This window comes from Anarrhichthys ocellatus, unplaced genomic scaffold, assembly GCF_004355925.1.
Source record: "Anarrhichthys ocellatus isolate YVR2014 unplaced genomic scaffold, GSC_Weel_1.0 scaffold8, whole genome shotgun sequence".
Lineage (NCBI taxonomy): Eukaryota > Metazoa > Chordata > Actinopteri > Perciformes > Anarhichadidae > Anarrhichthys > Anarrhichthys ocellatus.
The window spans coordinates 9,730,801-9,741,598 of NW_022280038.1; the positions used below are offsets into that span (position 1 = coordinate 9,730,801).

The window sequence follows — 10,798 nt, forward strand, 5'->3', positions numbered from 1 at the left end:
ATTGTAACATTTTAATATTATATAGGTGGAGGTTTCAAATAAGCCCAGTTGGCTTTTTGCCTCTTCCTGCACTGTGATATTCATTTATCTCTGTTATGTTTTTTTATTTTATTGTTTGAATTGTGTAAAATAAATAAACTAAACTAACTAAACCAGACGCCTTTAACCAAAGACACTGGCTCTCTGCCCTCACTGTATTTGTTTTCATTCTGGAGATCTGACCAATCACAGTTTAGACTGGGAGGAGACTCGCCCCGCCTTCATTGTTAGACACGCCCCTATGTTCAAGGAACACCGCTTCATACATACACTGTTGTTAGCGACGTATTAGCCTCTACGGCCAATTTCATTTTTTGACATTTCCCACCAGCTGCCACTTCTCAGAACTTCACTTTTTTTTGTCACGGACAGGTGAATTTGTTAGCTGGGTGCCATTTCACTGGTGGGTCAAATTGTTGCTGGTGGCAGTCCTGCGAGGTAAGTTTAAACTAGTGCTAGCTCGTTAGCCCCCGAAGAGATGCCCTGTACTGATGGGGGGTTGGTTGTTGTGCTAACGTGTAGCATTTCAAGTTAGCTCCTATATAACCTTGTCGAATAGACCAGAAAGCGATCGGGCACTCGCTGCTTTTACTGTGATGACCTAATATATATTGTGTACTGTATTTCCGTCTTCCACACAAAATAACGTGGGATTACAGTTAGCGGCTACATTAGCTTGCAGCGCCGATGAAGTTAAGTCAAGCTAGTGAGGCTAGCAAGCTAAGAGCGGCGAACGTGAATTAGCTGATATGCTAACGCTAAGCAGACTGACCTGACATCATGCAATTTATTTGTTGTTAAGTTTCTTCTTTGCTATGTCTAATTTTACTGTCCGGGTCGGCCAAACGTTAACGGTGGTGAATCCGTTTTGTCTGACAACCAATCGTCGAACTTCTCGCACAACTTGGCGTTGATTGCGATGTTAACGTTACGGAGAGGCTTGTGTTAGCTTGTTAGCTAACTTAGCTAGCGGTCTTTTTTTCCTTGACATAACGTTAGCCAGCTAGCATAGATAGCCATACTTAATTACAGACTGCGTGACTTTTATGTATTACGGTATTAACGGTAGTCCATACGTTATAAACTAAGCTGTTGTCGCGCGCTGTCAGCTGCGATGAAGCGCGGCTGTGTTTCTTCTATTTAACGGCACGGTAGCTAACACGTTCAGCTCATCTGGATTTATTTTATTAATATTTTTATACTTAAGTCCCATTTAGAGTGACAAACCGACACTCGCTGTGTCTTTTATGCGAACTAGCCGTTAATTTGCAGACAGTTGAGGTTAGCTTGCTTGCCACATAAGTTAGCGTCGCGCGCTAGGACGAAAAGCCAACGGTCATCAGACTACCGAAAGAACCCGAGAACGGATGGCGTTAAAGCTCGGTGTTTGGCAGAGAGAGAGAGAGAGAGAAGGGGGGAAGGGATGAGGCAGGGCTACGAGAGAGAGAGAAAATGAGAGAGAGACAGCGACAACATGCCTGTAAAAGTGTTAGCTGGAAGCTAAACGTTAGCCTTTTTTTTCTCGATACATATCGCCATCTTTTTTTTTTCACTGTGTCGTATTTGCTTCGCGTTCCGGTCAAAGAAGCTGGATGAAATGCGACAGACGGAGAATTAAAGACCGTAACGCCCAGCACCACCGTGTTTTCCGGTACTGGTGGTGCAGCGTAGCGAGGCACAATGTCCGCTCAGTCCACCGCTCAACGGCTACAATGACGTTTAGGTTTAGGGAGCGTCAATAAATTACTTTTCTCACATGTTTTGTGCTTGGAGCCACAAAGACTTGTTTAAATGATGGGAGACGGTAACTACAAAATGAATAAACTGTAATGAAAACGGTACATAACAGGCGCCCAATGCGTAATAACATGGGCCCATGCGTAATGAGAAGGAATTTTGACACCCCAAAAAAGATTGTTGTGTGTGTGTGTGTGTGTGTGTATATATATATATATATATATATATAATATCTAAATATACTCTCACACACAGATGAAAACAGTAAGAACAAGTATATACTTACATCGTAGTAGCAGGCAAAAGAAGCTCTTTACACAAATCTGTTACTTGAAGGATGGTCCCTAACCGGCTGGACAATGATGGCATGTCTATTAAGTCTCGTCACAGCCTTTTGATGGACTAAGTTTCTGCTTTTGTTTTCCCCTGATTAGATTTGTTTTGTTTGTAATTTGTGCATTTGTTTGTCAATTGTAAAATAGGACTTTCAATCATCAATATATCTTTCCAAGTGGTCATATGTGCGGAGTTCTCTTATTAGGTAGACTGAGACTGACTGTTTAACTATGTACACATACTAAACCAATCATATTTTTAAGATCTACACTTTTACAGTGTTTTAGAGCCTCTGATTAAAGCCTCACTCTTCAGTTAGTCGGTAACAATTTAGTCGGTAACAATTTCTGCGATTAAGTACCGTTGACACTTTTGACACACAGTTTTATTGGATTGCGTCATACTGAAACACCTTTCACTGCTTCCAGATGAACTCTAGTTAAATTAACACCTTTCTGACACACTCTGTGATACTCGATACTGGATTGCAGTGCAGTTTTTCTTTCAGTTATTTCAACGTATATTGACCATGATAAAAAGAGCAACGGTGTCATTATACTTATGTTTGCAATGCAGTCGATACATCCTAAACAAACACATCACAGCTGAGGAGACAGAGGTGTGTGGAGTTTAAAAAAAGGTTCAACTCTTAAGCACAATACAATCCTCCATCCCACCCTTTAAATTAGCTAATTTTAACCATCTCGTCAGATTTCAATCAGAATTCTGTTTAGATTTCAATCAGAAAATGAGAGAGTGTTTGTGCTGGTAAATTCTTTTGTTTGTTGTTGAATATTTGTTGTATTCAAATGAAGTAACTTGCTAGCAAAGAAAGCATTACTGTCCCTGATTCTTTCTGTGCAAATAAGTACAAGTAGAACACTACTTGCATTACTGTCCATCTGTCTCTGTCCCCTTTAGCCCCTTTGAGTATGCGTATACAATGAAGAGGCGCGTGGAGGACCAGGAACCAATATTTGCGCCCCAACAACAGCCAACACGTCGCCCCCCAGTTCAAGGCATTGCAGACAGCTTCCAGCACCGGGCCCTCGCCCCGGCCCCTTCTGTGATCGAGGCAGCTGCAGACAACATGCAGCCGTCCACCGGTATCCAGTATTCTCTCCCCCAGGGCTACCAGGTATGACAGCATTGATGTATTCGGCTGGTACAACAGCCCCCATAGCAAGAGTTGCTGTAATGTACCATTGGGTCTGAGATTAACTTTTACCATGCACCAAATTTCAGAAAAAAAGTTTGCTTTATTGGATATAAGACGTGTTAGGATGTTTACCGTAAATCGGTTGTATACGGTCTCTGTTTCATAGCCGTAACGCTGTGTTCACACCAAATGTGAAGCACATTTTCGGCATCATTTATGTTTATTTGCGTCACTCGCACTAGACGCTCCGTGGAGGAGCAAAGGGGATCCCTCCGTGTAGACAACTTTTCACCAACCACGGCTGCTTTGTACATGTTGTGAAAGTCCCAGATCTCCTCGTGTCTGGGGTCATAACATCACCCGGGAGGTGCTGGGTGAACTTCACCGAGCTGTATTCACTGTATCTAGCAAGCCACACGTCGGCTGGTCTACTTCAGCGGTATGAACCCAAAATAAACAATTTTGCTGTGATTTAACTGCATTAAATTGATTTTTAAAAAGCTGCTGAAATAACTACAGAATGATGCAGATTTTTAAAAAGTCTGAATTCATGCTCTGGTGGGTCTATCCGCAAGACGACAAGCAAACAACTTTTAAAATGCTTGTTTTCTGAAAGGAGTTTGGATCGATTTGTGCTCAGCTTTGCTATCATTGTAGCAGCTCCATCAACACTCAAAATAACGTCATATAGGCGTAAATACGGCAGCGTCGTCATTGTTTGAACCACAGAAAGTCTATGGTTTGTACACTTACATTCATACGTAGATTCGTCCGGTCTCTGGGTGAACGTGTGTTTTCCCTTCATGTCTGACTCAACGCCAGGACGTCGGTGATGACAAGAGAATCTTAACGCTGATACAGCATCACACGAATTTCTCGCTTTAAGTTTAAATATTTCAACCCGACTGAATACGTAGCTGAAGACACGGTGATCTTTAAGGTTCATGGATCCTAACATTCCAGTGATTTCTTCCTAAAAGGTGCCTACGATGCCCCAGAGCACGAGTGGACATGGACACGGACATAACAATGCTGCTCCTCATGTTGGTCCCCACGCTCACCCCCTGGCAGTGCAGTCCCAGGGCCCTGCGGTGGTCCAGGGTCACGTTCATCCACCTGCACCCATGACTTCAACCCAAGGACAGCAGTTTCAGCGACTGAAGGTACTTCACACACTTATTTCCACCATGATGAAATGAAGACACAGCCACCTGTGCGTTTGTGTTGACATTTGCTAATGAAATACACCAATTACACATAGAAAAATTGTTGATTTCACATTATAGTACAAAGTAAGACCTTCATTTTGTTTATTTATTGTTCTTTCTTTACTTTGTAGGTTGAAGATGCCTTGTCCTATCTGGATCAAGTGAAGCTGCAGTTTGGGAATCAGCCACAAGTTTATAACGACTTCCTTGATATCATGAAAGAGTTCAAATCACAGAGGTGAGTTCAAATTTTATTGCCATTTTCCTCCAAATCCTTACATGATATTTCTATCCTCCCCTAACCCACTGAACATTTGCACCATAGCGTATTCATATTCATACCACCGTCTATACCAGAGGTCACTAACAGGCGGACGTGGTCCAGGTCTGGACCGAGAAGCCGTCCCTTCCGGTCTCAGACCTTCAACCGATATATTTTTGAGAATTATTACATATTACACAAACCACAAATGTTGGGAGTAACATACTCACTCACATCCGAAATGAAGGCACAGAAAACAAACAATCTGAGCCTCTACTTCAATACATGTGGCGTTGTGTTTCAAAGCGAGTTGGACATTATGATGTTCTGGACATTTTCTCTAACTGGACCTCTTATATTATACTTTACATCTATAATGTATACACCGTCATATCATACCTCCAGCTGTTTATTCTGTACATCATTTTGTGTAATTTTTTTTTTTTTACTTAAACATTTCCCCTCACTGCCTACTGTAATTGCTGCACATGTTTTTCCTCCTTATTCGTAGCATATTCATATCTCCGCCATACCGTTTATTCCACATTCTATATTCATTCTAAATATTACTGTTCATTCTGTCCATACTCTGTAGATAACTCTGCAAACTGCACTCATTTTCTCATCACTGACAATGACAGTTTAATGTAATTCTTTCTAAGTTTTAACTTGCAGAAACAACATCTGTTGACCCAAGTTGAAGATGATTCAGATACTAAACTGCTGTCACTCCTTCTGTCACTACAGCATAGACACTCCTGGAGTCATCAACCGTGTCTCCCAGCTCTTCAAGGGCCACCCAGACCTCATCATGGGGTTTAACACTTTCTTGCCACCCGGATATAAGATCGAGGTTCAGACCAACGAACAGGTCAACGTGACCACGCCAGGTCAGATCCACTACATCACCCCTCATGGCATCTCTGTTCAGAACATCCCTATAAGTGGAGCGCCCAGCCAACCCGCGAGCCACAACCAGCACCAGAGTCTGCCACAGGCCGGCCCGCACACTGCCACCAACACCACCACCAACACAACCACCACCTCCACCCCACCGACCCCCACCCAACCTGCTCCAAACAAAACCAGCAAGGTAGAAGACATGCTTCTGTATTGATCTGCTGAATTGAGTATCATTGACTTGAAAAAATACCGTAGTTTCTTTGGAATGGATTTGTTTCAGGTGTTTTGATTGTTTGCACCAAACTGAATGTTTACTAGATGACTGTAATGACACACTTGTGCTCTTCTCTGTCGATCCTTTAAGCCGATTCAGTCTCCGGCCCACACGCCCACCAGCCAACCCAACCCATCCATCCCATCCTACGCCTCGCCGCGCTCCCCCTCGGTCCAGTCCCACACTCCTGTGAGCAGCACGCCGTCCGGTGGGCCGCCTCTCCAGAACAACCAGCCCGTGGAGTTCAACCACGCTATAAACTACGTCAACAAGATCAAGAACCGCTTCCAGGGTCAGCCAGACATCTACAAAGCCTTCCTGGAAATCCTCCACACGTACCAGGTGAGAAAATACCACATGCGGCATATACAGGGCTGCTGGTACTAGGGATGGGTATCGTTAGGATTTTATCGAGACTGAGTCGGTGTGTGTCAGAGTAAAGCACAAAGAGATAGGGAGAGGAGGTTTGAGACAAGGACATCTCACTCCTTAACTTCTAAAGTACGGTTAGCTCCGGTACTTGGTACTCTGGATTTAACTAATTTAGAACCGGTTCTCGTTTCGAACCGGGTTTCGAGGGGCCTCCTTTGGTGGTACCCAGCCTAAGTGTGTTTTGCTTGAGAAAAGAAATTAGGATACACAAAGTAGTAATTTCACGGCCTCTTTTTATGAAACATTTTCCAGAAGGAGCAACGAAATGCTAAAGAGGCAGCGGGCAACTACATCCCATCACTGACCGAGCAGGAGGTCTACACTCAGGTGGCAAGACTCTTCAAGAACCAGGAGGACCTGCTGTCAGAGTTCGGACAGTTTCTGCCAGATGCAAACAGCACAATGGTGAGTCTCTGTGAATGCACTAAAACAAACTAATGCGGTTGGTGTTGGGGTCGTTCTTGGCTGTGGAAGCAAAGTCATTCTGTTAAAGATGTTTGATCTTAAAGTAGTAGTGACTCCCAGACCGGACAACACCAATCAAGAGAGAAGTAGAGTCATTTTCTCATAGACGTCTATACAATCAAAGGAGTCGCCCCCTGCTGGACATTAGAGAGAATGCAGCTTAAAGACTCTTCAGTATTGGCTTCAATTTCAGAGCCGGAGGTTTTGTCGTGTGACTCTTATAAACCGCGTTTACACAGATTTTCTTTGATGTTTCCAGTTATTTTGTTGGTGAGATTATGATAATAATAATAATACTGTAATCCTCTCCTCAGCTGCTGGGCAAGACTACACCAGACCGGGCCGAGTCGGTGCGTAACGATCATGGCGGCACAGTGAAGAGACCTTTACTGAACAGCAAACAGAGGCTGAGCCAGAACGGCCTGCCGATCAGGAGACCTGCTGGAGTGGGAGCCCCGCCTGTCAAGGTACACTCGACATGCTGACTCTCTTCTTTATATTCAACACTTTTTGTTTCTTCTGCTATATTTTAGACGCCAGAAATGTCAGTGTGCTGCATGGGTAGTTTAAATTATTAGAAACTCCTCACAAGGACAGTTCAGCAGCATCTCCACCAAACTGCAGCTTCCAAAATGACCATAAAGTTGAATCAATAGTTAAACATTTTTAACAAAAACTGAACATTAGGAACCTTCACGAAGGAAGGTTTTATTGTACTCTGTTAGTTTTAGCTACGTTTAACATATAAACTGTCAACTCAGTGTGTTTAAATCTACCAAAAATCTTCTTTTATAACACTTACCATTTTCAAAATAAGTCATTTTTGAGAGCCTGCAACAATCATGTCCTCATACTATTGCAGAAAAAGCCCAAAATATTGGGGAAGGATCACGGCATGACTGAAGTCGGCAAACACAGCACCAGCACTGAAACCATGTTCTTTGAGAAGGTCAGTATTGTTTATGTTTATTGTCCTGCAAAAACAAGATGATGACACACATATTAATGGAATCACCTCGAGGGAAAGGTTTGATTTATTTTAATATCGTCACTGAAAACTCTCTTCCAGGTGAAGAAGGCTCTGCGGAGCTCTGAGGCGTACGACAACTTCCTGCGGTGTCTTCACATTTTCAACCAGGAAGTGATCTCTCGGGCCGAGCTGGTCCAGCTAGTCATCCCATTTCTTGGGTGAGTTTAAAGATGCACACAGTCGGTCACACATCTACAGTCACCAGAGCTTCATTGTTTCTGTAACTGCACTGTTGTTCATTGTAGCTAAATAACAACAGCATACTAAAACACATGAGTTGTACACATGTATTCAGTACGATGGAGATAAGAAATACACCTATGACAGTAAATATGTTACTCTGACTTACTATGGCTTTTTTATTTTTTTCTAATAACATCATGCTTGTGCAGCAGTTGCAATATAAAGTAGGACAGAGTGCAAATATAATAAAAATCAATAAGGTGAAAAAACCCAATGTACACTGTTTCAACATCCATGTACATAACATTTAATACTTCTATCACTGAAAAATATCCTCTACAAATGTCCCTGTTACATACAATACCCGTAAACCACCGGGCTGCAGTCTCATAGCATTTCTTTATTTGATTGACAGAAAATTCCCGGAGCTTTTCACGTGGTTTAAGAACTTCCTGGGCTACCGAGAGTCGATTCACGGGGAGTCGAGCCACGCGGAGAGTTTACCCAAGGAGCGCGCCACCGAGGGCATCGCGATGGAGATCGACTACGCCTCCTGCAAGAGGCTGGGCTCCAGCTACAGAGCGCTGCCCAAGAGCTACCAGCAGCCCAAGTGCACAGGAAGGACGCCGCTGTGCAGAGAGGCGAGTCACTGCAGACGCTTGTTCATCCTCTGCTACGGGGCTGTTATTAGGGATGCCACCGGTTAAATTTGGGCCAACACCGGTGTTGCCCACGACACCAGATATTTAAAAGAAAAGATGTTCGTCATGTGAAGCGCTTACTTTAATCTCTGACGGCTGTGTGTCCGACGTCTCCGGTCGAGGTTTTGCTGCGCTGCCTGTTTTTGGCAGCTTCACTCTTGTGGTGCGCTTGTGTTTAGGTTCGAGGTTGTTGCCTCCAGATGTTGCCACGTTCATCAGACAAAGTTTACCGAAACATTGCTAAAATTGCTTTTTGCTTAAATCACTTGATTGAGCATTCAGTCTAAAAAACACCAAATGTCCTTTACAAGTTAACAGAGCGTTCCATTATTTCCTCACACTTGTCTTTGACTTCGTCTAATTGTTAAAGTAATTTAAAGCTTTTTAAATGACACTGAAATGACAGGAAAGCAGCAAATCCTCACATTTGAGAAGCCTCCACAACCTCTAACTTTTTTACTATTTTATAACTGATTATTTGTTCCAGCTGAGCAGAAACAAGATAAACTAATTGATTGCTTGAGTGTTTCATCAAGAACAAAAGGCCATCTTTTCGCTACATTATGTTACAGACACTGTTCTCTACATTAGATTGCTGCTTCATACAAAGTGAAGTTCATATTTAGAACTATAAAGCATTTTTGATTACGTGTTGAGGCCTGAAACCTACACGCTTTGATTGTTATGACTTATCTTCCTGCGTTTTGTGATCTTTGTGCCTGACATGAAGTCAAATGACAGCTTTCACACAAAGTCTTTCCCTAAAAACTGACATTAGAATTGAACTGAATGTGATCTCGCAGGTTCTGAATGACACGTGGGTGTCGTTTCCATCGTGGTCTGAAGATTCGACGTTTGTGAGCTCCAAGAAGACTCAATACGAGGAGCACATTTACAGATGTGAGGACGAGCGCTTTGAGGTGAGGAAGTCCATGATGCACTTTGATTAGAAGTAAAAAGATCACAGAAAACCTTTATTTTTTTTCCCCACTTGTCAATAACTTCCCTGCGATCTCTCCCGCTTTAGCTGGACGTGGTGTTGGAAGCCAACCTGGCCACGATACGAGCCCTGGAGGCGGTGCAGCGGAGGATGTCCCGCATGTCGGCGGAGGAGCAGCTGCGCTTCAAGCTGGACAACACGATGGGCGGCTCCTCGGAGGTGATTCACCGCAAAGCCATCCAGAGGATATATGGCGACAAGGCCCACGACATCATCGACGGGCTCAAGAAGAACCCGGCTGTGTCGGTTCCCATAGTGCTGAAAAGGTGAATACTCTTGATTTGAATTACTTATCTGCTCAGGCATTAACCTAGATCTTAAAAGATTGTCTGTACTTAAGATTTAAGCATCACTTTTCTTTTGTTCCAGGTTAAAAATGAAAGAGGAGGAGTGGAGAGAAGCCCAGAGAGGCTTCAACAAAATCTGGCGGGAGCAGAATGAGAAGTATTACCTGAAGTCACTCGACCATCAAGGCATCAACTTCAAGCAGAACGACACCAAAGTGTTGCGTTCGAAGACCTTACTCAATGAAATTGAGATGCTGTATGATGACGTAAGTAAACATGAAGACAACATAACGGGTCTTTGTGATTGGTAACTTATAATGATCATTTTATTTGCTTTTCATGCATAAAATGCAGCTCAACGTGCTTTATGGTATGACAATAACAACGACGCACGTCGGATGTAAAATACAGAGAATAAGAAGTTCCTAAAAATATAAAGCCAGAGAAATAAAAGTAGTAAAATGGTGGTAGAAAGATAAAAATGTACTACATTAAAGTTTATAAGATTGTCACTCATCCATTGTTTTATTGAGGCCAAACAGGAAGCCAGAGACGATAGGCCGTCTGAGTTAGTTTCATTTAAAGGTATAATTGTGTGTCATCTGCCTAACTGTGGATATTTGTATTGAACTTCTTGCTTCCCACAACACATTTAAATTTATTTTTGAAGCTGTAAGTGGGACTCATACATTCAGAATGCATCTGTCTAATAAGAGGAATACCTCAATCTACTCCTGTGTGTGTGTGTGTGTGTGTGTGTGTGTGTGTGTGTGTGTGTGTGT

General features: G+C 43.0%; 1 protein-coding gene across 1 annotated transcript in view; it reads left to right on the forward strand.

Annotated features, from left to right (window-relative positions):
• Positions 1-261: 261 nt before the first annotated feature.
• LOC116384033 (paired amphipathic helix protein Sin3a-like) overlaps positions 262-10,798 on the forward strand; it is a 20,681-nt gene continuing 10,144 nt past the window's right edge. The window contains exons 1-14 of the mRNA XM_031848317.1: positions 262-477; positions 3,034-3,250; positions 4,252-4,434; positions 4,611-4,717; positions 5,489-5,834; positions 6,009-6,260; positions 6,603-6,755; positions 7,130-7,282; positions 7,678-7,764; positions 7,885-8,003; positions 8,444-8,669; positions 9,533-9,649; positions 9,757-9,995; positions 10,099-10,282. Of these exons, the coding sequence (XP_031704177.1) occupies positions 3,056-3,250; positions 4,252-4,434; positions 4,611-4,717; positions 5,489-5,834; positions 6,009-6,260; positions 6,603-6,755; positions 7,130-7,282; positions 7,678-7,764; positions 7,885-8,003; positions 8,444-8,669; positions 9,533-9,649; positions 9,757-9,995; positions 10,099-10,282 (2,361 nt within the window). The 5' untranslated portion in view covers positions 262-477; positions 3,034-3,055. The remainder of the gene's footprint in view (positions 478-3,033; positions 3,251-4,251; positions 4,435-4,610; positions 4,718-5,488; positions 5,835-6,008; positions 6,261-6,602; positions 6,756-7,129; positions 7,283-7,677; positions 7,765-7,884; positions 8,004-8,443; positions 8,670-9,532; positions 9,650-9,756; positions 9,996-10,098; positions 10,283-10,798) is intronic.